Source organism: Schistocerca serialis, chromosome 2 (assembly GCF_023864345.2).
Source record: "Schistocerca serialis cubense isolate TAMUIC-IGC-003099 chromosome 2, iqSchSeri2.2, whole genome shotgun sequence".
Taxonomy (NCBI): domain Eukaryota; kingdom Metazoa; phylum Arthropoda; class Insecta; order Orthoptera; family Acrididae; genus Schistocerca; species Schistocerca serialis.
In genome coordinates, this window is record NC_064639.1 from 1,080,988,325 (window position 1) to 1,081,015,366 (window position 27,042).

Here is a 27,042-nt window from a genome sequence, read left to right on the forward strand (position 1 = left end):
CACAACTTCAGTTTTTACCCTCAAAATTAGGCACTGCAATCAAGTATTGCTCAAGCCTTTCTCAGTCAAATGTCCTCCATGACAGTTTTATTTAAATTGAAGATTATCTTTCTTTACAAGTGGAGATACTCCTGTTACTTACAATACCTTATCACAGCCTACTATCACCAACTTGGTGTCATGAATAGTCCAGAATTTTTCATACTATCTTTCTCCTACGGCTTCCCCAATGTTTAATTTATACTGTAGTTGTGAAAATAAATGCCGACAGCAAACACAATGACTTACTTTGTTAGCAGCTGATTTCTTGCACTGTCTGTCCAGTTTCCGTGTGCGGTAGTTACGATTCACATCTACGCCTGAGTCTGCTGATGAAGCCCTCTGGTGGACTGGTTTCGGTAGCTCCTGTGTGTTGTCATCAGGCTCTACATCTTGATCTTTTGACAAGTTGTGTCCTACTTCTTCCATAATTCGTTGCTCTGCAAGAGCACACAAAAGTCCCAGGCCACCAAGAACACCATTAACACTACTGCTGCTTGCAACGATGCTGACACTGCTACACCCATTGTCGATGTCATTGTTGTTGCTGCTGCCATCACTATTGATGCTGGTTGTGGTGGTTGTCGTCGTGGAGGTGGTGGTTGTTGTGCTCACTGTAAAAGTGCTGCTGCCGCTGCTGGTGGTGCTGCTGTTTTGATCACTGGTGCTTGATGTAACTGCAGACATACGCAGTACACAACTTATAAAGTGGTTGTACAGAATCAGAATATCAGTATTCAAATACATGCTTTTAAATTTTACAGCATCTTTCTAGAGAAGTTAGGCAATAATTGAATTATCTGGCTTCATTTGTGTTCTATATCTGTATCCACAATATAGAACCAATCCTAGAGTCAATGCAGAAGACAATTCTCTGTCCACCATACTTTTAGTTGTTCTTCCCATTCGATGGATATATGAAGAACTGTTACTATATATTTCATCACAACTACAGGACAAGCTGGCACAATGCCATATGTGGCATATCTGGGAAAAAGTTTGAAAATGTGGAAAACCATATAACACACCTAGCAGAATCAAAAAAAATACAGTTCTTCATTTAAAACATGTCCTAAATGTATTGTGGCTTCGAATTATACATTTATTGACAAATGTTGATATAATAGTACACTGAAGAGGTGGAGGATTCAGTTTTTCAGACGAAGAGGTATGGTGATTCTTTTTTGAATTCTTTTTAATGAAAAACCAAGTAGTTTTACATGCTGAAACTCAATAATTCTGTTTCTGAAGAAGTCTTCACTCATTTAAGTCACTCTGCTTGCTCTTTCCCTAACCCCATTATAAACCATTTAAGCTTAGTAAATTCTTTTAAATCTGTTTTTAATTTACACCACTCCTCATTTGAAGTTCGATTCAGAGTTACAGTACAGTGTTACACCCATTTGTAACAAAAAAGAAGATAACTCACATGCAGCTAAATAACTAAATAAACAATGTACACTATCTAAATGTACATTCGCAAGCCAGGTTACTATGTTTGTCTTAATTACTATTAGCATAGTTTACGTTGTTAAAACAAAATATTCCATAAAATAAGAAACAAGAAGAAAATTATCAGGAATATAAGAGATGGAGAGTAGGCAGAATTCAGGTGAACTGCTACAAGAATATTGGCAAAATTGTAGTTAGAACAGAGACCCCTAAAATGATAAGCTGCAGCAAAAATTGAGGCAGGATAAAAACATACATAATGAAACAACTGGCAATATTTCAAGCTGTGATGTATGCTTTGTTCTAATAATGAAAATAATTAACAGCCCAAACTTTTGTGAAAGACTAAATTTGTGCTTGAATGGAGTTCGATACAGTGTCTCTGCCCTTTCTTGGAAAGTAATGCAGCAATTGAACAGTAAAAACCAAGACTTCTTCCATAAAAGCTTCAGGCCTACTGACCGATGTACAAAAAAGTCAGTAAATAATTTTAGACACTGATCATGGCCTTTCAGGTCAGAACTTTCAAAGGAAGTACCATCAGCTATGAAGACCTTCTGTCAAACAAAGAGTCTTAACCTGTGCAAAGCTAGAGTGTGCAACTACACATTTTCACGTTCTCGAACCTCACAGAGGGCTCCTTACTACTGACATGTGACCAATGACCATGTAAAAAGAAGAGTATACTGACAAAACCTTTAGTGTTTCTTACGGAGTGTATCTCCTCCTGTACCACATGATACAATGCTTAAATTAATGGTAAAGTTATGTTAAACAGATGTATGTTACAGTAACTGACTTGCAAAGAGACAGAAGTGTCTTTGCCAGTAAATGTTCCAATATGACACACATCTTACACAGAACACTATCGGCTATTGCAAACATATACATTTGTAAAAGTTTGGTGCATAAATACAGAAGTAAACAATGAGGCAGTAAGTAAGTTTTATTCCCCACTGGCATTTATTCTTGTGATCTACAGATTCCATAGAAGAATTTCCAAATGTGTACATATTCAGCTTTCTGGCATAGTTTTTGCTGCGAGTGTGTATTGTCATTGTAAAACTGACTCCTCTTCCTACATCATAGCAAGAGGAGGTAGCTGTGAACCACAGATTATGCAAATAACTAACAGAAATTTTAACACTTACCAATAGCAGTTTCCGGAGGCACAGAGCAGCCATCCAATTCAGACTCCACTTTGTCGCTGTCTGTCTCCTGGACCTTTGGCACAGAGAGCATCTGCAACATCTCCACAGCTTTTTCATCAGCCAGAGTTGTCACCCTTGTAGGAACTGGTGACCTCAGTGTAGAAGTTGAAGTAGGAGTAGCATCAGTGACAATAGTAGGAACTGGTGAGATGGGTATTGGTGGGTTCGGCACAGGTGTGTTGGGCTCTGATGGCCTCTCCCTCTCAAACTGCTCAATACTGTTTGACAAAAGTTCTAGTCCACTGACATCGACAGGTGGTTGCTGCTGCTGTTGCTGCTGCTGCTGCTGAGCTGATGTTTCATCTTCACTGCATGGTGGAGTATCTGTCTGGTTGCTGGCATCAGCAACAGTGACAACTGATTCCAGACCTGGTGGAGGTTGTCCAGGTTGACTACCAGGATCCTCAGCCTCTTCACCATGGGAAGCAGCTACCTCTGGTGGTGGTGTAAGGCAGGCATCAGCAGGATTTACTGGTGATGTTGCCTAAAATGTATATTAGCTCATCTTAGTGACTAAAAATTGTATTACATTCACACAACTTTAGACAAAATAATAAAAGCAAAAAATTTGTATCACCTTAGCAGTGAAGTACTTAATCTTCTTTGTCTTTGTGGATATCAGTCAGATGTCGCTGAGGAATTCCATGACATTTTGCAGAATGGCTTATGGATGAATATTCATTTGCAGCAAAATGTGATTCTGATACAACCAAGAGCTGTCTCCCCCCCCCCCCCCAACACACACACACACACACACACACACACACACACACACACACACACACACACACACAACACACACACACAGGTTCTGTTATACACCTGCTATTGTGGGCTTTCAGTAATCTGTTATAAACCCTCAAATGTCACTGGCATACATAAAGAAAATGAGAACAAAATTATTTAACCCACGGAACACCATTATTTGTCTTACCCCAGCAGAGTGTTTATTATTTTACATTGCGTGAAATATTTCACATGTAATATGCTTTATATTTCTCAAGTAAGAACTCTGTGCTCACTAAAGTAGTCTACATTTCTGTGATACCCTTTGGAAAATAACAGATTTTTAAAACTTAAATATGCTTGCATTCTTACCTGAGATCTCTTCCCAGTCTCTGTTTGCACTGCAGCAGATGGTTGCTGCTGTTGTTGCATTTGGGGTAGACACTGTGCTTGCTGTGGTTGAGATGGTACTTGAGTCGGGGGCTGAGGGGTGTGAGACAACTGTACAACTGCTGTTGCAGTGGCTGTTGCGGCTGTGGCAGCAGCAGCTGATGGGTGCTGCTCATAAAAAAAGTGAGTTGTTGCAATGTTGGTTGCCGGGAAGATTGGTGCTGTGGTAGTAACTTCAGAACTAACAGCGCGGGTGAGTGTAGGCGCCTTGACCTCCAGTGCTGTACAGTCTGCTGCTTCAACCTATGTAATAGATTCATTGGTTATCAGTTTGTTTTTGAAGAAGTCATTTGTTTTATTAAATATTAGGGCAAAATCAAGTAATAATACAATTTGAAGTATCATCCCAATTATCAATAGTTCAGAATTTTAGGATTTAGCTTTGTTCAGTTTTCATTAGCTTGAAGAAAACTTTTCAATTTTATCACAACACATCTTAAATCAAAATAATGGAGTATTTAATGAATATCAGCAGAAAAAAACATTTGCTAATGTAAGAAACTGTATCAAATATAATGAAGTTGTGAGAGGCGATGTAATATTCTTTATAATCTGACATGCGAATACCATGTTGCATTCTCCAGTGTTACACATATATTATACTGTACTTCATCACTCATATTTCATCAGTTCAGTGTTCTTTTATCATAAGAAAATAATTGGTAAAAATTGCACAGTGAGTAATGACTATTGTGAAATCACACTAATGGTGTACATGCTAGGAAACTATCTGAATAATTCAAGTCAATACAACAACTTCTCGCTAAGGAAGCTGACACCCTATGATATACAAGAAGATTGTCTCTGAAATATTGTTACCTCCATAACATTGTGGCATTTTCAAGATTCTAAAACTGTGTTAAATATCTGACATCAACACAGTTTGCAAGAACTCAAATCACTTTGCTCACACAATTAATTCCTCAAACCATAGCTAAATCCAGTGGCACTAGTCTGGAACCTATTGCTTATGGACTTTAACATCACTTACTGGAACTTTTGAGAACATGTAAAGGTATATTCTTGCAAGTTTCACTTGCCTTTTTCAAGCAGCGAAAGCAATGACAGCCCATTATGAAGTGTGGTCACACAATCCGACTGCTGTGATTTGAATTAATTTGACTACCACATTTCTGGACTGGTCAAAAGCAATGTAAGACACCCTATGAGTTAATCTGTTCTTAAGATATTAGTAAACCATTGGACAAATATGCTAATGAGGGACCCCAGTTACAAAGCACAAGAGAATATGGTGCTAAATGAAATTCCTGTATTTCGTAATTCCTGAATGGTAGGCATGTCCTCTTTTCTAAAACATGGTACCTACACATGTGAGTAAAACCATCTCCCACACTATTTAAAAAACTGGAAATATTGTGTCATCATCTACATTACATGATTACTCTGCTATTCACAATAAAGTGCCTGGCAGAGGGTTCAATGAACGACCTTTAAGCTGTCCCTCTACCATTCCACTCTCGATTGGTGCATGGGAAAAACCAGCAATTAAATTTATCTGTGCGAGCCCTGATTTCTCTTATTTTATCGTGATGATCATTCCTCCCTATATAGGTTGGTGCCAAATCGCGAAAGTTTTACTCTAGGTGACTTATTATGGGTTCATGAGATTATTATCAATGTATAGCACTAAATCAATGGCTTCATAAAGTCAGAACTGTTTTGAATGTGGCTTCACTAACATAATTACTACAAGTGAGCCTCATATGGAATGAAATATCTTGTCTGCTCTGAATGGAACAAATGAAGAAAAATATTATGTTTTACATATTTCATGACACTATAAAATTGCACAAATCTCTATGGCAGACTCTAGAGCAGAGATAATGCTATTAGAAGGGTGCCAATGTTTCATAGTTCACCTTGATTACAGTGGTCCTCTTCTTAGTGGAAGTGTGTGCAGGCTGCGGCTGCTCAGCAGCTGCGGTAGCATGAGCTGTCAGTGTAAACTGCGGTTGCACAAGGATGCGCGTTGTTGTGGTGGTCTCTGCAGCTGCTGCGGCGGTTGCAGGTGCAGTTTCCGGTGGATGTTCAAACAGCTGGATATGCTGCTGAGGCTGTGGCTGCTGTGGCTGAAGTGTGGGAAACCCGACACCCACACCCACACCCACTCCTGTCGCAGCTGTAGCGGAGCTACCAGACCACAGAACAGCCCGCTGCAGGTGCTCTGCAAAACACGGACCGCAGCCCGCTGTCCGACGAACTATGTCAAGATGCGAGGGAACAGGAATCGCCACCTCCACCAATGGCACCAGGGATGGGTCATTCACTCTCACATTTATCCACCTACAGTTGCTGCCAGAGATTGTGATAAGTTTTGAGGAAGTGGCAAGGAAATGAAAACCCGTTTGCTATGTGAGCATATAACTAACCACCAGAATGGAATTTGAACTCCTGGTTTAATCTTTTTCACTGTCTGATGAGTGGCAGAATTTATGAAAATATAATATTTAATAAGTAGTTTATGTAAAAAATGTAGTATAGGTATATTCCAGCCTCAAAAAGCAATTTGGCAGATCAGAGATCTGCACAACAGACCAGGGGAAGTGACAAGATTTTCTGAATAAAGTTTAAATGTTGTAAATAGTCTTTACGGGTTTGCCGCTGGATCATGTTGTGCAAATTCCACAATATTTCCTTGGAGCAACTGTCTGACATCTTCAGGTGGTTCAACCTGGTTGGTGGTTAGGAAATATTGTGGAATTTGCACAATGTGATGTGGCGGCCAACCCGTGAAGACTATTTACAACATATCTGCCAGTAAAGCTTGAAGAGTCACAATGTTTAAATGATAAGTAAAAGAGGAGGTTGAGTGGGTTTTTAAAGTTCACCAAGATGAACAAGACGGAGGGGGGGGGGGGGGGGGGTAGTCTGGGGAAGGAGACCAGACAGCGAGGTCATCGGTCTCATCGGATTAGGGAAGGATGGGGAAGGAAGTCAGCCGTGCCCTTTCAAAGGAACCATCCCGACATTTTCCTGGAGCGATTTAGGAAAATCACGGAAAACCTAAATCAGGATGGCCGGACGCGGGATTGAACCGTCATCCTCCCTAATGCGAGTGAAGTGTCTAACCACTGCGCCACCTCGCTCGGTGGATGAACAAGAAACGTCAGCTCAATAACATGAGAGGAGGGTAGTGGAGGAATGCCTACAAAAGCAGTGTGGGTGGTGATAAATACTGGGTAGAATTGGTGGTTAAACCAAGGAAATGATTAAAGAAAATTGGAAATGTATTTGGGAATAAAAGAAATGACCAGTGGAAGAAAATTGGTACCATACTTTTTTTTCACATATGTAACTAAGGGTGATTAATATCATTATTAAATAATTCTGAAATGATTGTTAAAATAACTCTGGCACAAAGAAGTAAGTTCCATAGACTATGAATGAAGAACAGATAGATGTTGGAATAATAAGAATGCATTTTGCAATGAACAACATTTGCTACACTGAACAGAGTAAATCTTAACAGGAGTTATAGAAACAGTAGAATTATGTCCACGAAATGAGTTTAAACAATAAATCTAGAAATGAGCTGAAGATTGACAGAAAGAAGGGCATAAAAACTTCTGAAGAACAATCAAAAGGAGCTACACCAGAGTAATTGTGTCTTCAACACAACGAAGGATTGAGAATAGTGTGCAATGAAGCACTTGCACAAGCATTTATTATCTAAACGCTTGTTGTTGACAGTTCGGTTCACAACTTCTTGGTTGGCTTTGCATGTTTGCTCAGCTGCATTCTTAATGCTGTTTCTATTAGGAACCTGACTAAGGTGAGCACAGATCGATTCAGTTGTCCACTATATTTTTACTTCTCTTGTAGACATACTGTGATCTGCACAACTGGTCTCTATGGATGCCTCATAACAAATTAAAACATTATTAGCGAGATGTTTTGGCTACCTATTAGTAATGGTGCCAACTGTTTAAAGCCTATGTGTGGTTCCGCTAGGATGCACCAGACAAAGATATTTACAAAATATTACATTACATTTTTCCTGAAAACAATTTCCCAAGTTTGGTGGAGCAAAGATTACAGCATTGTATTAGTATTTGTAGGGGCAGACTTTTATACCATCCTTACGTATGTTTTCCACCTTTTTCATAAAATAGTTCAGGGAACTGGTGGGATGGTACTTTACAATGACCACTGCCGTTTCTACCCCCCCCCCCCCCCCCCCACACACACACACACACACACACACAAACTTTTTAGGGGTGCAAACTTTTGGGAAAGGAATGTCAATTGGCTATGCTCTGTTATGGTATACGAATGCTTGCTAAATGGAATCTTTTCCTTTGCGAACCAGCACGGAACAGAAAAGGTGTGAAGATGGGAGGATGTTGGGATAAGGAACAGGAGGCAGGAAGCAAGAGAGGTAGGTTGGCGAGGAATGAAGTGGGGGAGAGGGGTAGACGGGGAGAATGTAGATGTGTCAGAATACGAGTAAACAGTATGCTATGGATTAAATGAGCTAAAAAAGCTGTAAGATGGAGTTAGTACAAATCTGAATTGGTGGCCTGTGTCAAGGTGCACAAAATCAAGGACACGGCCAGAGAAGCACACGGAAAACCAATGGAGAAAATGTTATACAGGCAATATAACATGGCACTTTTCTGGGAGTGGAGAAACTTTGGAAATCAAGTGACTGGGCCAGTATAGACTGGTTCTGCCTGTTATGTTTGTTAGAAAAAAATACAGCGTGCAGTTACCAACCAGATGACGGATCTGGGTTAGCCACGGGACACGCTTTGTTGATTCCAATACGCTGCTCGACCTGTGAGCAGGACGCAGAGCTTTTTCCCCCACGACTTTCTCACCTGCAAAAGCTGAAGTGCCACGTGGTGCGCCCAGCACCCCCGAGAAAAGTGCCGAGTCATACTGTACGTGTAGTACTAAAGAGAACAATGGGAAAGACGACAGCAACCCAAGTAGCGCACGTCGATACATGGCATACATACCTATGTTGGCGGCAGGAATGAGAAGCAGGTGTCCGGAGAGAGGGTCCCTCACAAGTTGGTACCCAACTGGCGGCGGCAGGGGTGAGTGGTCCGCAGCACCCAGCTGTACTGGCACTGGTGCTGAAACACCACCACACACAGCATAACTCAGTAGCCCCTCTTATTGTCCAACATTGTATCTGGGAGCTCAAACACTTTTATGCATGTTATATAGTTCAGCGTGGGCACCATTTGTAGCTCGACAGATATCGAATTGGTACTCCACACGTTCATAAGCATGACAGGTGTTATGGCCTCTGCTGTAGCGTAGATCCATTGTCTCAAATCGAACCCTTGTCCTCGATAAACCCCATGCGATGAAATCGAGCAGAGTCAGATTGGGAGACCGAGGGGGTCAGACAAAGGGAAACACCCCCCCCCCCCTTTTCTGATCCAATGCTTATTGAACATCTCATGGAGAAATGTGGTAACATTCCCACGACAGTGGGGAGAGGGGTTCAGACGCCACCATCCTGCTGGAAAATGACGTCGGGAGGCATCTGTGGAACTGCACTGTAGTTTGACAACAGGTCGCGATAGGTGTACCCCGACACTGGCGGGCGTGTACCATGTGACTCAGCACAGTTCAGGAACTGGTGGGAATCTTGGAGAGTGTCTTTATCGATTATGTATTTACCCAACACCATTAACTGTCGAGTTTACAAGGATTTGTTTTTGTATCTCTCTAGCTGGACACCCTGTGTGTATCAGTGGGAGTCCCCCAAATCAGTCCTACTTTCGTGTTTTAGAGAACTAATGAAGCCTCACGTAGAGCATGGAAATGAACTCGACAAATCAAGCCAAAACCTGCTTGACAAATCGAGCAAAGTAACTAATTTCGAACCCCAGCTTTTCTTTGTGATCGCAACAAAAATTCAAAGAAATGCATCTACCAAATATTGTACAACGTGCATCACTAAACGGAGAAGAAATATACGGATGGCAAATAACGAAACCGAGCAGACAAGTTCTTCATTTCTCTTGCCACAGCGTCTGTAGTTGGTTTACGAGAAGGTATTTCAAATTCGTGTTTGCAACTACAAAAGAATTAGTATTATATTACCAAAAACGTCTTGTTTTATTCATTTAAAACAGCATCACGAGTCAGGAATGAAATACACGTACAATACCTAAAAACAGTTCGTTCCAAAAGATACTGAAGTGTGATTTTTACTCGCAGAAGGGAATCAAACAAAAAGCTGTCAATAAAAATTACACTTGAATTTTTTTAAACATAATTTTTACTGATCTAGAAGGAAACGAAAATCGTAAACATGTTTTACTGAAGACCACTTGCGTTGTGTTTGAATGAATAAAACTAAACGAGTATGGTAAAATCCTTTAGTAGTCGCAAAGGCGGATTAATGAAGTAGGCAAGTACTGACAGTAATGAACAGCTGTTACTGGCGCAGAGTGGTAGGGTGTCACAATTACAGACAATCAGAACTGAAATTAAAAGAAGTAATAGTAAATAAACAGAAAAAAACGATTTTGATGTGAGATTTTCATGTGGAATCCACTATTTAAAAGTTACTCAGGAAAACTACTGTAAGATAAGGGGAAGGGTGGGGGGGGGGGGGGAGGCATGGATAAAGCAAAAAAAGATTCCGGGAGAAGCAAGGCAGTAAGCTGTTTTCTATGACCGAACTCTAAACCTTTTATCAGTGTATGTCTTACATACTAACTCGTAAAAGAGTAACTATGAAGCACTTTTTGCGTTAAGTGTAGGAACAACTGTAAGTGTGCATGATAGTATCTTTCGAACATCTCACCTTCCTTCCTTCCTATTATGCTACATACATCCTTCCTTCCTAAGTTCTGTTCTGATCTTCTGTCTTCACCAAGTAAGCTAGGCGCCATAAATGCAATAATTCCACTTCATCTGTAATCTATTGCCGCTATATTGCCCTCTGTGTGTTAAATGATTCCTCTATTTTACCGTCTGAAAGCCCGATCTGATGCATTTCATTTAAAGAAAGCTGAGAGTTATTCGATTTTACTCATCGGTTGACCGTGTTCAATTTTCCAGTTCGTACAGTTACGCCCTAGACATTCCTCTTGGGAAACTAACGAGGTTGCTATAGATAGGTACCAGCTTAGGTAGTTTGAAGTATGTGAAACGTTAATGATGACGTAAGACGGACGCTTCTGGAAGAGGTGCACACAATGGTCGCGTGACGTCAGCAGACGCCGCGGTGCGAGAACATTCGAGAATGGGCGTTATTCGTTGTTTATTCCGAGAGTCAAGCGTCTAGACGACAGTACTCCTCACACTGTGACTCCACAGAGAGAGAGAACTGTCGTGTTTACATAGATGGACGCCTTCTCCACCAAAAGTTCAGCAGAGTACGATTTCGATCTCTCATACGATGCTGCGTTCCTGTCTCATAGGTCCCTACATACAAGATTTCGGAATTCATCCCTCGATTAATCACACGGCATTCTCGGGACCATGCTCGGTTTTTCCTTTCCTCTTTGTCAGTAGACGAAATGTGGTTCAAATGGCTCTGAGCACTATGGGACTTAACTGCTGAGGTCATCAGTCCCCTAGAACTTAGAACTACTTAAACCTACTTAACCTAAGGACATCACACACATCCATGCCCGAGGCAGGATTCGAACCTGCGACCGTCTCTCTGGAATAAAGAGTAAACAAGAAATTTTCAACATCACGAGTTTTCTTCTCTGTAGAATATTTCTGTTCAGAAGCACAGAACATTTTTAGAATTTTTGCCAAATCCAAATAGGGGATGCGCACATGGCAAGAGTGTAAAACACGACACGGTTGATACCGGTTTTCTTTCTGTACTCGGAATAATCTGCAGCTCTCGACAGGGATGCAGTCGACCATGTGGTGACATAGTTCACAAAATTACACAACCATACACTGGCCAGAACATTAAGACCACCTATCTAACAGCCGGTAGGTCCACCTTTGGCACGGACAACAGCGGCGACGCGTCGCGACATGGAAGCAGTGCGCCTTGGTAGATCGTAGGAGGGAGCTGGCACCACATCTGCACACACAAGTCACCTAAATCCCGTAAATTCTGGGAGGAAGGTGATGAGCCACATTCGATCACACCCTAGGTGTGTTCTATCAGTTTCAGCTCTGGCGGAGTGGGAGGCCAGAACATCAACTGGAACTCACCATTGTGTTCCTCGAACCACTCCATCACACTCCTGACCTTGTGACATGGCCCTGTATCTTGTTGAAAAATGCCATTACCGTCGGGAAACATGATCGTCATGAATGGACGTACGTAGTCGACAACCCGTGGACGATACTCTTTGGCCGTATGGTGCCTTGCACGAGCTCCACTTGAGACCAACGGATGCCCACATGAATCCTCCCCAGAGTATAAATAGTGCCGCCGCCAGCTTGCCTCCGTCCCGCAAATACTACAAGTTCAAGGAGCTGTTCCCCTGGAAGACGTTGGATTCTCGCTCTCCCATCACCATGATGAAGAAAGTATCAGGATTCATCAGACCATGCAACGCTCTGCCACTGCGCCAACGTCTAGTGCAGATGGTCACGTGACCATTTCTGTTGCAGTTGCCAAGTCGTGGTATTACCATAGGCACATGCATGGGTTGTCGGCTGTGGAGGCCCATCGTTAGAAGTGTTCGGTGCACTGTGTGTTCAGACACACTTTTACTCTGCCCAGCATTAAAGAATGTTAGCTCCGCCACAGTTCGCCTCCTGTCCTGTTTTACCACTCTGCCCAGCCTACGACGTCCGACATCAGTAATGGGCGGGGGGGGGGTGGGGGGGTGGCGGGGGGGGGGGGGGGTGGCAACTCAGCGACGTCTGGACGAGGTTTCAAAGTCCTGCAGTTTCCGAAACGCTCGTGCCGAGTCTCCGGGCCATCATAATCTGCCCTCGGTCAAACTCAGACAGATCGTGCACCTTCTCCATTCTACACACGGACAGCACGCTCTGTGATACTACGTGTATCACGAGTGTGTCTGACCAGCAGTCATTCCTCGCCGGGTGACGCTGCTATCGCCTGGCCGGGTTTATATCGATAGGTCGGTGGTCGTAATGTTCTGGCTGATCAGTGTATATCCGTATAGCTGTACGGGGAAGAAATCGTTTAAAATCCAAAGAAGAGCGGCGCGTTTCGTCACAGGGATATTTGGTAAGCGTGATAGCGTTACGGAGATGTTTAGCAAACTCAAGTAGCAGACTCTGCAAGAGAGGCGCTCTGCATCGCGGTGTAGCTTCCTGTCCAGGATTCGACAGGGTGCGTTTCTGGACGAGGTATCGAATATATTGCTTCCCCCCTACTTATACCTCCCGAGGAGATCACGAATGTAAAATAAGAGTGATTCGAGCGCGCACGGAGGCTTTCCGGCAGTCGTTCTTACCGCGAACCATACGCGACTGGAACAGAAAAGGGAGTAATGACAGTGGCACGTAAAGTGCCCTCCGCCACACACCGTTGGGTGGCTTGCGGAGTATAAATGTAGATGTAGGTGTAAAAACTAAAAATATGCGACGGTGACAAACAACGGGGAACCATTTCATCTTCAGATCACTAAACTTGTTACAAGTAGAAGTTCTGAGAACAAATAACTGTTTTAGCAGTTTTTATAATTATATATGAACTACAGTGCTCCATCCCTCTCGTTCGACGAGGGGCTCGTTCCTTCAGTCAGTGCAGTGCAATCTGTGGGAAGGACCTTTTTTTTTTTTTTTTTTTTTTTTTTTTTACTGCAGTTTCCGAATTCATTTCGATTCACCAAAGCAACCACGTTCGCAGCAGTAGCTGTCGCTCCACTGATTCTCCATCGGAGGAAGAAGGGCTTCGGCCTACGGCCTTCGGTACCACGCAGTGGTCACCCTTTTCCTGCCTCTTTGCTACGTGGCCGAACGATCGTCTCTGATCCAAGTCACGGTGACTCAACGACCTCCGGAGTCCGCGGCAATTCATGAAGTATCCTCCTAACCAGGAAAACCGCGTTTCCACCTGACTGTGAGCTAAGTTCACCTATTAATGCTTTACAACTTCTTGGCGCTCTGATCCGCCTCATGTCGTCATTTCATCTTTTATGACCGAGGCGTCGACAAGACCCCAATTGATTGCCAAGAGTGTAACATGATCTACATATCACACGCTTTGGGAAGATCGCAGTAAATACCAAATGGCGATATTTTATTGTTCAAGGCTCATAATACTAGGTGGGTAAACGTATTGGTAGCAGTCGAGGAACTATTCTGGAATCCAAATTGTGATACGCTAAGTAAACTGTTTCTGGCTGGCTCTGAGCACTATGCGACTTAACTTCTGAGGTCATCAGTCGCCTAGAACTTAGAACTAATTAAACCTAACTAACCTAACGACATCACACACATCCATTCCCGAGGCAGGAGTCGAACCTGCGACCGTAGCGGTCGCTCGGCTCCAGACTGCAGCGCCTAGAAGCGCACGGCCACTCCGGCCGGCGAACTGTTTCTACTAAAACGTAAGATTACATTTGGATTCATTACTTTTGCGAATGTTTTGTAAAAAATAAGAAAATTGGACGATAATTATGCAAACGCAAATGTTTCAGATGAGAAAGGCCAACAGGGATGAACTCTTAATCCGCCAAATCGCCATGGGCAAGTATTGGGTTAGTTTAGGACAACGCGGCAAAGCAAGCAGTGGAAACATATGCAATGCTGAACGCCAGGTAGGCAAATAAACGTTCTTCGGGTCGTGACTGTCTGGGGCTGCAGAGGGGCTGTGCAGACGAAAGGGCAGCAGGCGAGAGGCAGTTGAGACAGGGGCGAGCAGAGGCAGGCAGGGGTTGCGAGCAGGGCAGGGCAGGACAGAGTAGGCGCCTGAAACTGGATCCCAGCGAGCCGCCGGCTTGGGTTTCCGTAGCCTGCAGCTGCCGGTCACGGCCGCAGACCGCGCTCAAACTTTCAGTTTTCGCCCCCACAAAACACTCAAAACCACAACGCACACTCATTCGCACACGGTACTTTATCATATTCCTAATCCACATATACACTCCGCAAGCCACTGTGCAACGCGCAGCGGATGATTTTCTACCTACAAAGTTTCTCTAAATTTCGCCAACAGGGTTTCGTGAGAAGTAAGTACATCGCCCGCACGCCCGGTTGGCCGTGCGGTCTAACGTACCGGCTTTCCGGGCGGGAAGGAGCGCCTGGTCCCCGGCACGGCGGATTTGTGTCGAGGTCCGGTGAACTGGCCAGTCTGTGGATGGTTTTTAGGCGGTTTTCCATCTGCCTCGGCGAATGCCGGCTGGTTCCCCGTATTCCGCCTCAGTTACACTATGTCGGCGATTGCTGCGCAAACAAATTCTCCACGTTCGCGTACACCACCATTATCCTACCACGCAAACATAGGGGTTACACTCGTCTGGTGTGAGACGTTCCCTGGGAGAGTCCACCGGGGGCCGAACCGCACAATAGCCCTGGGTTCGGGTTGTGGTGGCGGCGGCTGGGGGGGAGGGGGGGGGGGGGGGTGACGTGGACTGCGGTAGTCGTCGTGGGATTGTGGACCACTGCGGCTGCGGCAGGGACGGAGCCTCTCCGTAGCTTCTAGGTCCCCGGTTACCATACAATACAATACATCACCTTCTTCCCAACAATTCCCATCCAAGTACGTCGAGAATCAGTTACACTTCCGTATGGACTGTACCGACATGTTACGACCGTAGCAGCGCCTCTTTGAATCCGTTCAAAGAAGGGCTTTACAACTGGTCCCCACAAGCGTCACGTGGAAGAGGTACACTGTGCACATCCTTTCCCAGAGCCCTTCCAACAAATCTGTCTTCCATTCCCCTTCTCTGATGCAGATGTAACGTGGTCGACCTATTTCACACCGCTTCTTAGTATTACGCCCATACAAGGGGCGCAGTTAAAAGTAGCCCTTGTCCCCTTTCATTCGGCAGGACGACGGTTCAATCCCGCATCCGGCCATCCTGATTTAGGTTTTCCGTGATTTCCCTAAATCGCTCCAGGCAAATGCACGGCATGGTTCCTTTGAAAGGGTTCAAATGGCTCTGAGCACTATGCGACTTAACTTCTGAGGTCATCAGTCCCCTAGAACTTAGAACTAATTAAACCTAACTAACCTAAGGACATCACAGACATCCATGCCCGAGGCAGGATTCGAACCTGCGACCGTAGCGGTCGCTCGATTCCAGACTGTAGCGCCTAGAACCGCACGTCCACTCCGGCCGGCCTTTGAAAGGGCACGGCCGACTTCCTTCCCCGTCCTTCCCTGATCCGATAAGACCAATAACCTCGCTGTTTGGTCTCTTCCCCCGAACAACCCAACCCAACCCTTGTCCCCTTTGAATGCGAATGCAATATTTCGACCCCTGAAATAAACAGCTACAACAATGGGCAATTTTATTCAATAAACGATTGTTAACATTCTTCTGTCAACATTTCAGCTTATTTCATCAGTGACGTTAACGTTTCTATTTGCGTCCTGCAAAATGACATTCTCGACAGAGGAAAGAATTTAAATTGTGGAAGCATATGTGAAAACAGGTTCGATTAATGAAACTCGCGAAATTTTCGGGGTCAATAATCGGGATAGAGGACTACCAGCAAAGAGAACAATACAGAGCCCGTACAAAAGCTGGCGCACCTACGGATGTGTGCAAAATGCAGAACGGCAAATAATTCCTTCAGTTCGCACTCCAGAAGTTATTGTAGACAGTCGCCGAAGAATTATTCAGAGCCCAAAGACGTCTACACGTAAATTGACCCAACAGGCGAATGTAAGTAGGGCGAGTTCTCAAGGTGGCATGGAATTCGTTTCAGATTTGAATGACGGGGGACGTCGAAAAAGTTCAAGGAAGGTAACTCATTTCGTACTATTGCTAAACAGGGCAGTGTGTCACAGATGTGACGCGCGAGTTGGGGTGGAATCGTTAAAACCAAGGCATTCTCCGTTGTGGCGTAATCTTTTCACGAAATCTGAACAACAGCGAAGTTTCTCCTCCGATGCAAAAATGTTCGTTGATGCCCATAGTGATAATTCTAAGTCCACGCTTTGATTTTGCCAGACCTTGTTGCTACTAGGATTCTTAAACCCATGATGTTCCAAAATAGTATTAGCAGTGTTCTGCTTGAGATTGACACTTCGATTATATTCCTAGGCGTAACGTTGCGAAACAATATGAAATGGGATGAGTATGTGAGGCCTGTAGCAGGGAAGGTTTATTGGGAGCATTTTAAGAAAGTTTGGTTCATCTGTAAAGGAGATCGCATATAAGATACTAGCTCGAATAACTGCTGAGTACTGTTCGAATGTGTGGGATTCGCACCAGATCGGATTAAAGGAAGATGCGGGCCGCTAGATTTGCTACCGGTAGCTTCGAGCAACATGCTTCGCGAACTCAAACGGTAATTACCGGAGGGAAGACGACGTTCTTTTGCAGGAACATTATTGAGAAAATTTATCGAAACGGCATTTGAGGCTGATTGCCAACGTACACTTCGTGTAAGGCCTATGAAAATCGGAATTAGACAAATTAGAGCTCACACGGAGACATACAGACAGTCGTTTTTCCTTCGCTCTGTTTGCGACTGGGACAGGAAAGGAAATGACTAGAAGTGGTACAAGGTTTCCTCCGCCACGCACCATATGGCGGCTTGCGGAGTATGTAAGTACATGTAAAAGCAATTTCTGACATGTACTTCGCAAATTTTGAGACATATACTTTTGAAATTATCGACCTCTCTGAACTGCAATTTCTCGGAAATGTACTAAGCCCAGATGTAAACCAATTATTATTATTAAAAACATTTTTGTTATTATCACTATCATATTCATTTAATAGGCATCTCCTAAACATTAAAAGTGGGACTGATAGCTGCTATAGTTAGATTTAGGGGGGGGGGGGGGGGAGAGACGACTGTAACCCGTAACAGAATGCGATCGCTCCCCCCCCCCCCCCCCCCCCCCCCCTCACCACAGTCCCAAGAACCGAACCCAGAATCCATGCCTCGTTGACCGGTCGTAAGGAAGTGTAGAAAGACATGGATAATGACAGCTCTCTTTACATGTGGATAAAGGCGAGATGATGCCTATAACACCAGTAATTAACCAGATAGCCGGCCGAAGTGGCCGTGCGGTTCTAGGCGCTGCAGTCTGGAACCGCGAGACCGCTACGGTCGCAGGTTCGAATCCTGCCCCGGGCATGGATGTGTGTGATGTCCTTAGGTTAGTTAGGTTTAAGTAGTTCTAAGTTCTAGGGGACTAATGACCTGAGAAGTTGAGTCCCATAGTGCTCAGAGCCATCTGAACCATTAACCAGATACTATCTGATTACGAGGATTCTTCAACAAAGGAATGCATTCCAGTTCACGCATTCACTAGTTAGCACAAAGGCATGGTATTACCATGCAGCACCATGCCTTTGTGCTAACTAGTGAACACGTGAACTGGAATGCATTCCTTTGTTGAATCCTTATTGGCACTCAAAAGTTTAGATGTAATGGAGAACTGCTGGCATAGGGTTGCAAGTTGAAGAAATGAAAACGAAAACCCACTGATGATGTCACAGTGGTGCCGAAACATGTTTGGATACTGAGAAAAACGGTGTTTTGCATAACTGGCGGACCTCACATCCAACAAGATTCTCTTTGGTAATCCAGGAAGACAAAGAGGGCGAGATCGATCTCGAGCAAGATGGCTGGATGGAGTGGAAGAAGACCTACGAAAGCTCGGATGCAGAAACTGGAGGGGGGGGGGGGGGGGTAGCATGTGACCGTGATGGATGGTGGAAGCTCGTTGGGAAGGCCAAGGTTCATCCTGGAGTGTGGCGCCACAGAAAAAGACGATACTTTTGACAATGTAGAGTTTTACGTCAATGCGCTACTGTTTGTTCTAATATGGAGAAATGTTTGCGACTGATAAGTTTGCAAATAAATCCCAGTTACACTACCTCTGAGCAAGTAATGCCACTTATTTCTGGCGTCATTCCTGCAGTAACAAATATTCTAGGCTTAACGCTGCGCTTACACAACATCAGGGCCCTTTGCACAAACAGTCGACTGAAGAAGCATTGAGTGCCGCATTGAGAAAATGAATAAAGCAAAATGTGTTGGGATTGGGGGCGAGAAACTATGGCAGCTAGCGCAGGTGGAACCCAGTGGAGTGTGACGTATCTAATCTGCCACAGACCGCCACCTGTCGCAGCGCGCCGCCAACAAAACTCAAAGCACATAAAACACCGCAAAAATACATTTCTTTGAAAAGACATCCACGTTGTTTCCTTCAAAGCATACGCATCTTTTCTTAATGCGCGCAATTAGTGTTGTTGGGTAAACGTGAGTGAGGTAGTCACGGTCTAAATGCCATTCAAAATACGCTGGTATCTAAGACATTACCAACGGACTACGACAGGGGTGAGGGGGGGGGGGGCATGGGAACATTTGTACCATTGCTGAATGAGAGTCGCTGCTCGCCTGATTCGATTTAACGAAACCGCGGAATCCTTCGAGCAGAATCGATCATTCACACCTAGAGTCAGTGAATCAATTAACTGTTTGTTCGTTGAAACCTTATCGTGCGGCAGCCGTTTCAATTCTGTTAATCTTTACTAAAACCTGTTATCACTCGTACGGAAGTCAAAACTAAGAAAGCGCATGTTTCGCCAGAACAACGCCATGTGCGAGAAGCACGCTTTCCCCCTCACAGGTCGATACTGCTCCAGGAGCTGCCACCCTTCCCAAGAGCGTTGAGGAAAGTCTTCGGCGGAAGCAACGGAACGCCCCAAAGACGGGGGGGAAACGCTCCAAATCTGAGAAATGAACGTCGTTACGGCTTGGACGCATTTTCCGGTAGACGGTGCGTGCAGAAGGGGGAAAGCGCTGTAGAAGCTGGTGTCTGCGTCGGCTATCCTACTGCAGCGAGAGAAGGACGTGTTTCAGATCCACTGTATACGATTCCGCAACATCAATGTATGCGGAGCGAAACATGGAATTCTTTTCTCTCAGATTATTTGCTCCACCGAGATCAGAGTATACGGAAGAACGTTTTGTTACAAATAATCTTTAAATCCATTTTTGGGAAGTAGACAATTCACAACGACAAAATATACTGTGCACGAAAACGGAGTTCTTTGATCGCTTACTGAATGGAAGTGTCCTGGATTCGATCTTAAGACCACTACAATCCTCTGGAACGCACTGCTCATGCTATCACCTATACGTGTGATTCCCTACTTGAGAGGGATCTTATGAGAAAGGAGTGACCGTACGCCAATGAAACTTCGTGTAAACATTTGTAAAGACACGTGGAAGAGAAATAACGTATAAACCATTGACAGAAACACATTTTAATTTCCATATAAGAGGGTACTTCTACGTGATTACTCTGCCATGCGCAATACAGTACCTTTCTGAGGGTTTAATGAACCACCTTCAAGCTGTCTCTCTACCGTTCCACTCTCGAACGTCGCGCGGGGAAAAACGAGCACTTAAATTTTTCTGTGTGAGCCCTGATTTCTCTTATTTTATCATAATGACCATGTCTCCCTATTTAGGTGGGTGCCAATGTTTTCGCAATCGGAGGAGAAAACTGGTGACTGAAATTTCACGAGGAGATCCCGTCGCAACGGAAAACGCCTTTGTTTTAATGATTGCCACTCCAATTCACGCATCATCTCTGTGGTACTATCTGCCCTATTTCGCGATAATACAAAACGAGCTGCCCTTCTTTGAACCTTCTCGATGTCATCCGTCAGCCCCACCTGACGCGGATCCCACACTGCAGTACCGACGTATTTTTCCTGCTCCTTCTCCTACCCACGCGCAGCCTTGCAGGCGGGATACAAAAGCGCACAGATGGCCGTTGGTGTGTACGGCATATAACGTCTAAAAGCAGACATCCTGCATCTAGGAGGCAGCGTTATGCTGGGGAATGTTTCCGTGGCATGCCCTGGGTGATGCTGTCATTCCGTCTTGGGGACCACGTCCACCCCTACATGCAGTTTCTTCTTCCTCGGCACGGTGGCGTCTACTAGTAGAACGATGCAACGTGTCACACAGCTCGCGGTGTATGTGCGTGGTTCAAAGAGCACCAGGATCAGTTTACTGTGCTCTCCTGGCCACCAGAATCCCCGGATTGAAACCCAGTGGAGAATCTGTGGGACCACCACCTCGATCGGGCTGTGCGCTGGATTCTCAGCAGAGAAACTAAGCGCAGCTGGCCACAGCAATGGAGTCAGCATGGCTCCACATCACTGTCGGTACCTTCCAGAAGCTCACCGACTCTCTTGCTACTTTTTTAGACAACACAGTTGTGTTGAGATAACAGAGTGATTAATTTACTTATAATCAATTATTCAAAATGACAGTCACAATCGCATTATTTATTTTGCCGCCAACCAGTTTCAACCCGCGATGGGGTCATCTTCAGAGCAATTTACACCATTTGGTCGCTCGCTGGAGTCGTCACCCTGCCTGTGCATGGTTGGAAAAACTTTGAGAAAATGGAACCGCTCAAGCAGTCATATTGAATGGACCGATATTCTTTCGTGGTTGCAGGGTAAATTTCACCCTCGATGTCGCTACTGGAAACTCTGGTAGTGGTTGGTTTACCCTAGCCATTGTTCGTTGTGAAAACGCCTCTGTTCCTGGACTGGAATCTTTCGCCGACGGAGATGTCATCGCCTACAAGACCTGGCATTGTGGAATAGATCCGAAGACTCAAAGTAGACCTAGTTATGGTTATAGCAATATGCCATTTAATTTCTATACAAGGTCTTGTAGAAAAGTTAGTAATGATGAAAAAATACATGTATGGATGAAAGGAAAACCGTGCACAGGCAGGGTGACGACTCCAGCGAGCAACCAAATGGTGTAAATTACCCTGAAGATGACCCCATCGCGGGTTGAAACCGGTTGGCGGCAAAATAATGCGATTGTGACTGTCATTTTGAATAATCTCCTGCTACTTGTCTGGTGCAGCAAAAGGTGGTTATTCGGGAGTTTGACAGGTGGTCACGTTAATGTGATATGACAGTGTACTTGCGCATACAGATGTAAAAGACTTTCAATGACTGTAACGCACATTATGGCCACACACCTGAACTATTCAGGACTTTTTCGCACTTAGTTTAAGATATCAGTTCTGCGCTTACCTGACCACTGACGACACATCGTCGTTCATTTGCACGAAGGCTGAATTGGTATCTTCGCGTCTGGCACTGCCCAGCCAAGTTGAAGTAATCGATGGAAATGAGTGTCTCGCCATGGGCTTTGATAACTTATAGCTCGCGATCTTGAGGAGCAAATTCACAGGCCGCCTTTTCAGTTTTTGTCTCTTTCTTTTTAGACGAACCGAGTACAAATCAATACGGGCGGTGCAGATGGCGAGGAGACCAGTTGCGCAGGGAGATGTGCCTCACCAGGGCACGAGCCCGCGCCTACGCGGCCAGTGCGGCGCTATCGGCGAGCCAAGGCCGGCGGCCGCCATGCGGAAAGCCGGCCGTGCGTCAGCGCCGGCCGCGTCTCCAGGACTCCCCCGCGGTTACGTCAGCGCGAGTTCCGCCCCGGACGTCGAGGGCGCACAGGGCGCCGAAAGCGCGCGACAAGCTGCTCCCTGCCCTTTACGAATGGGCCTAAACCATCCAGTATACCAGTGGTTTCTGCCTGATCCCACCTTCTCATTAATTTTTTTTTCCCCTGAAGTACCAGTTTCTTTCGCATGAAATCACCAATGCTGTTGCACGACAGACATCTAGTGGTACACTGAGGTACTTCCACAAATGCAGTACATTGTAGCAGTCATTTACAGCGTTCAGAGTAAGTCGGCGAGGAGATCGTGCAACGTGATTGTCTAAGAAACTTCCTGGCAGATTAAAACTGTGTGTCAGACCGAGACTCGAACTCGGGACCTTTGCCTTTCGCGGACAAGTGCTCTACCAACTGAGCTACCCAAGCACGACTCACGCCCCGTCCTCGCAGCTTTACTTCTGCCAGTACCTCGTCTCCTACCTTCCAAACTTTACAGAAGCTCTCTTGCAGACCTTGCAGAACTAGCACTCCTGAAAGAAAGGGTATTGCGGAGACATGGCTTAGCCACAGCCTGCAGAGTGAAAATCTCATTCTGGAAACATCCCCCAGGCTGTGGCTAAGCCATGCCTCCGCAATATCCTTTCTTTCAGGAGTGCTAGTTCTGCAAGGTCTGCAGTAGAGCTTCTGTGAAGTTTGAAAGGTAGGAGACGAGGTACTGGCAGAAGTAAAGCTGTGGGGACGGGGCGTGAGTCGTGCTTGGGTAGCTCAATTGGTAGAGCACTTGCCCGCGAAAGCCAAAGGTCCCGAGTTCGAGTCTCGGTCCGGCGCACAGTTTTAAAAAAATGTTTCAAATGGCTCTGAGCACTATGGGACTTAACTTCTGAGGTCATCAGTCCCCTATAACTTAGAACTACTTAAACCCAACTAACCTAAGGACATCACACACATCCACGCCTGAGGCAGGATTCGAACCTGCGACCGTAGTAGTCGCGCGGTTCCAGACTGAAGCGCCTAGAACCGCTCGGCCACTCCGGCCGGCACAGAGTTTTAATCTGCCAGGAAGTTTCATATCAGCGCACACTCCGCTGCAGAGTGAAAATCTCATTCTCGTGATTGTACAAGGCTGTGACATTATTATTATTTTACAGTAGCCATATTGAGAAGATCATTGACAGTGATAGTAAGTACGTAACGTTATTGTAACGTAAATTTAAGTTTGTACTTCTGGTTTTTTTAAATTACAATTTAGACCCATTTTTGCTCGTTATTTAGGGCTATAATTTGTTTTAGGTACTATGAGTTCACGGCAGTTCGATATCTAAGATTTCGTCTAGAAGAAGTCAGAATTTTCTTTCCAACACTTATCACATGAAATGATGGGCGGTTAAAAACTTTATGTCCTAGTTGTTCTAAAGTGAAACCACTTCCTTAAAACAAATTGAGTGCCAACTTTTTGCCAATTTCTTCCGGTATTCGTTGCTTACTATGACGAAAAAGGTCAATTTTGTCAAAAAATATCAAATTAATCTTTTTTATGTATTATTGGGCCTCGAGGTTAAACCACACGGCTTCCTGGGCAGCAAGAAGCCCACCCTTGCCTCGAGATTGGGGTACAGCATACTAACCTCGCCAATGGCCTTGCCGCAGTGGTAACACGGGTTCCCGTCCGATCACCGCAGTTAAGCGCTTTCGGGCTTGGCTAGCACTTGTCTGAGTCACCGTCTGCGTCTGCAGGGCGCTGTTGGCATGCGGGCTGCACTCGGCCCTTGTGAGGCCAATTGAGGAGCTGCTCGATTGAGAAGTAGTGGCTCCAATCACGAAAGCTGACAACGGTCGGGAGAGCGGTGTGCTGACCACGTGGCCCCCCATATCCGCAACCACTGACGCCTATCGGATGATGATCACATGCGGTCGGTCGGTAACGTTCGGGCTTCCAAGGCCTGTTCGGACGGGGAGAGAGGTACTAAACCACAGAAGAAACGTTCTTTCTCAGGCAAGAAATAAGACTGACATAACTTAGGAACACATGTACATTCTTCCTCCAACATATCGCTTTGCATCTATCTGTCAAAGTGCACTGCCTGTGAAACAGGGGAATACCGCAGTCCCTTAATAACATTCTAGCGGACAAGGGAAATCTAACCGAATGTACAAATTGGAGAGATATGATGCTTCTCTCTTGCCAAGCAAAGTCGTTTGCTTCGTTCTTCTAAAAAGAATGCAGAAAGCAACAGATTGTCGCCGGCCAGTGTGGCCGAGCGGTTCTAGGCGCTTCAGTCTGGAACCGCGCGACCGCTACGGTCGCAGGTTCGAATCCTGCCTCGGCCATGGATGTGTGTGATGTCCTTAGGTTAGTTAGGTTTAAGTAGTTCTACGTTCTAGGGGACTGATGAGGGGGGTTGGGTTGTTTGGGGGAAGAGACCAAACAGCGAGGTCATCGGTCTCATCGGATTAGGGAAGGACGGGGAAGGAAGTCGGCAGTGCCCTTTCAAAGGAACCATCCCGGCATTTGCCTGGAGCGATTTAGGGAAATCACGGAAAACCTAAATCAGGATGGCCGGACGCGGGATTGAACCGTCGTCCTCCCGAATGCGAGCCCAGTGTGCTAACCACTGCGCCACCTCGCTCGGTGGGACTGATGACCTCAGATGTTGAGTCCCATAGTGCTCAGAGCCATTTGAACCATTTTTTGAACAGATTGTCCAGTACGAGAAGAACACACTGGGTTTCGAAGTGGGAGATTCTGCCCCGAACAAATATTCAAATATTTGTTGCGTGAAACGTAAGAGATCAGTGCTTAGAATTCAACTGTCCACTGCATCTAAACTTCTTTGCTTTTAAAAAAGCATTTGACAGTATACAAAGTGGAATACTGAAAGCTATAAGCAATCCTGACCACTTTACTGACCACTGTTTTCAGAAACCTGTACTTAAATGGCTCTGAGCACTACGCGATTTAACTTCTGAGGCCATCAGTCGCCTAGAACTTAGAACTAATTAAACCTAACTAACCTAAGGACGACACACACATCCATGCCCGAGGCAGGATTCGAACCTACGACCGTAGCGGTCGCTCGGTTCCAGACTGTAGCGCCCAGAACCGCACTCCCACTCCGGCCGGCTACCTGTACTTAGATTGGCGTTGCTGTATAAGAATATAAGATGGGAACACTGCTTCTTTTAGTATTCTGACAGGCGTCAGACATGGATGAAATCGTCTCCATTCCTATTCGTCACCATTCCTCTTCATATTAGTCTTAGATCCTGTAATGAGAAAAAAATATGGACAACCCCCACATGGGCATACGTTTGAAAAAGCAATCTACGCTCACGGATCTGAATTATGCTGATGACGTTGCTCTTCTGAGAGAAACACCACGAAGTTAACAGCCAATGACTACCAAGCTGAATGTAATAGCCGATAGGGCAAAAACAATGATAAAAACAATGTGCATAAAAATGGAAATGTATCTACTATAATCATAGTTCAACAGTTCGTACTGCAAGATGCTGACAGATTACCATATTTCATCTGTCATAACGGGGACGTAAATGCAGACATCGTGTTATGCGGGATCTGCTACGTTGAACATGTCGCACAGAAAACACTAACGTTAATAAATGAGGAAAGCTGGCTGGAAACCACAATCAGATAAGTGGCTGGACGACTTAGGCTAGGGATGCATCCTAAGAATCAACTAAGGTGCGATTATCTCAGCTGAAAATTCCAAAACAAGTTTCTTCACGTTTCGCTGCATCATTATAGGGTGAAAGAGGCCAGCAGGGTTTATTCGATTTCTTTCTCTAGACTCATCAATGCAAAAAGCAAATGTAACACGCCCATCAGTCAACGTCCTAAAGCTTAGATGCTGGGCTGAACTTCATCAAGTAATTTCACTTACGCAGCGAATGTCTCCCGCTCCTTTTTGTCACAATAGTGAGGTCGCGGAGCGGGGAGGTAAAGGGTGGAGGAGATAGAAAGAACCATCATGTTACTGAAGAAACAATCCCTGCATTCTCCTCCAATTATTTATCTAAAAAATCTAGGACGGCATTGGAAGAATCTGAAACCTAAGCCTTCCGAATGAAGACTCCAATGACAAATCACATGAAATAGTGGCCCAATGCCCTTTTTTGCACAAAATTTTTCATTTTTGACCTCTAACCTTCACGGAAATGTTCCATCATGCACATTTATCACGAAAGCATTAGAACAAAAGTTACTATCTCTGTACGCAAGACAATTTAAGTAACGATTGGAGTATGCCAACGTACGTTTTCACTTAGTTACTTCTGCCTAGAACAAACTTCATGCTGGGCTGGGGTTGAAATCCACGTTTTCCTTTTGCTTGCCATACGAACAGTAACCATGTCCTAATCTACAAACTCGCTGAGCCCTCGACAGCCTAACATTCCTGGGAGAAAGTTTATGGCGGAGAGAGGCTAGTGTTTCCTGAATGAATTTTTAACTCCGCGGCCTAGTACACGCGGCAATGGAAAGTATTAACTTTGGGAACAATCTTTCTTTTTCGTCGTGATGAATGTGACTTAAAATTAACATGGAACAAGAAGTGGTGCTCTTACAACTTAAAGCCGTTCAGAAAGTTGGACAAAACTTACGTATTAATATGATGCCACTTCCGAT

At 44.9% G+C, this 27,042-nt stretch overlaps 1 protein-coding gene across 1 annotated transcript in view; it reads right to left on the reverse strand.

Annotated features, from left to right (window-relative positions):
* LOC126458525 (serine-rich adhesin for platelets-like) overlaps window positions 1-27,042 on the reverse strand; it is a 188,351-nt gene that overhangs the window by 65,117 nt on the left and 96,192 nt on the right. The window contains exons 3-7 of the mRNA XM_050095628.1: window positions 8,861-8,980; window positions 5,759-6,063; window positions 3,801-4,121; window positions 2,643-3,186; window positions 289-716 (exon numbers count right to left, since the gene is read on the reverse strand). Coding sequence (XP_049951585.1) covers window positions 289-716; window positions 2,643-3,186; window positions 3,801-4,121; window positions 5,759-6,063; window positions 8,861-8,980 — 1,718 coding nt within the window. The remainder of the gene's footprint in view (window positions 1-288; window positions 717-2,642; window positions 3,187-3,800; window positions 4,122-5,758; window positions 6,064-8,860; window positions 8,981-27,042) is intronic.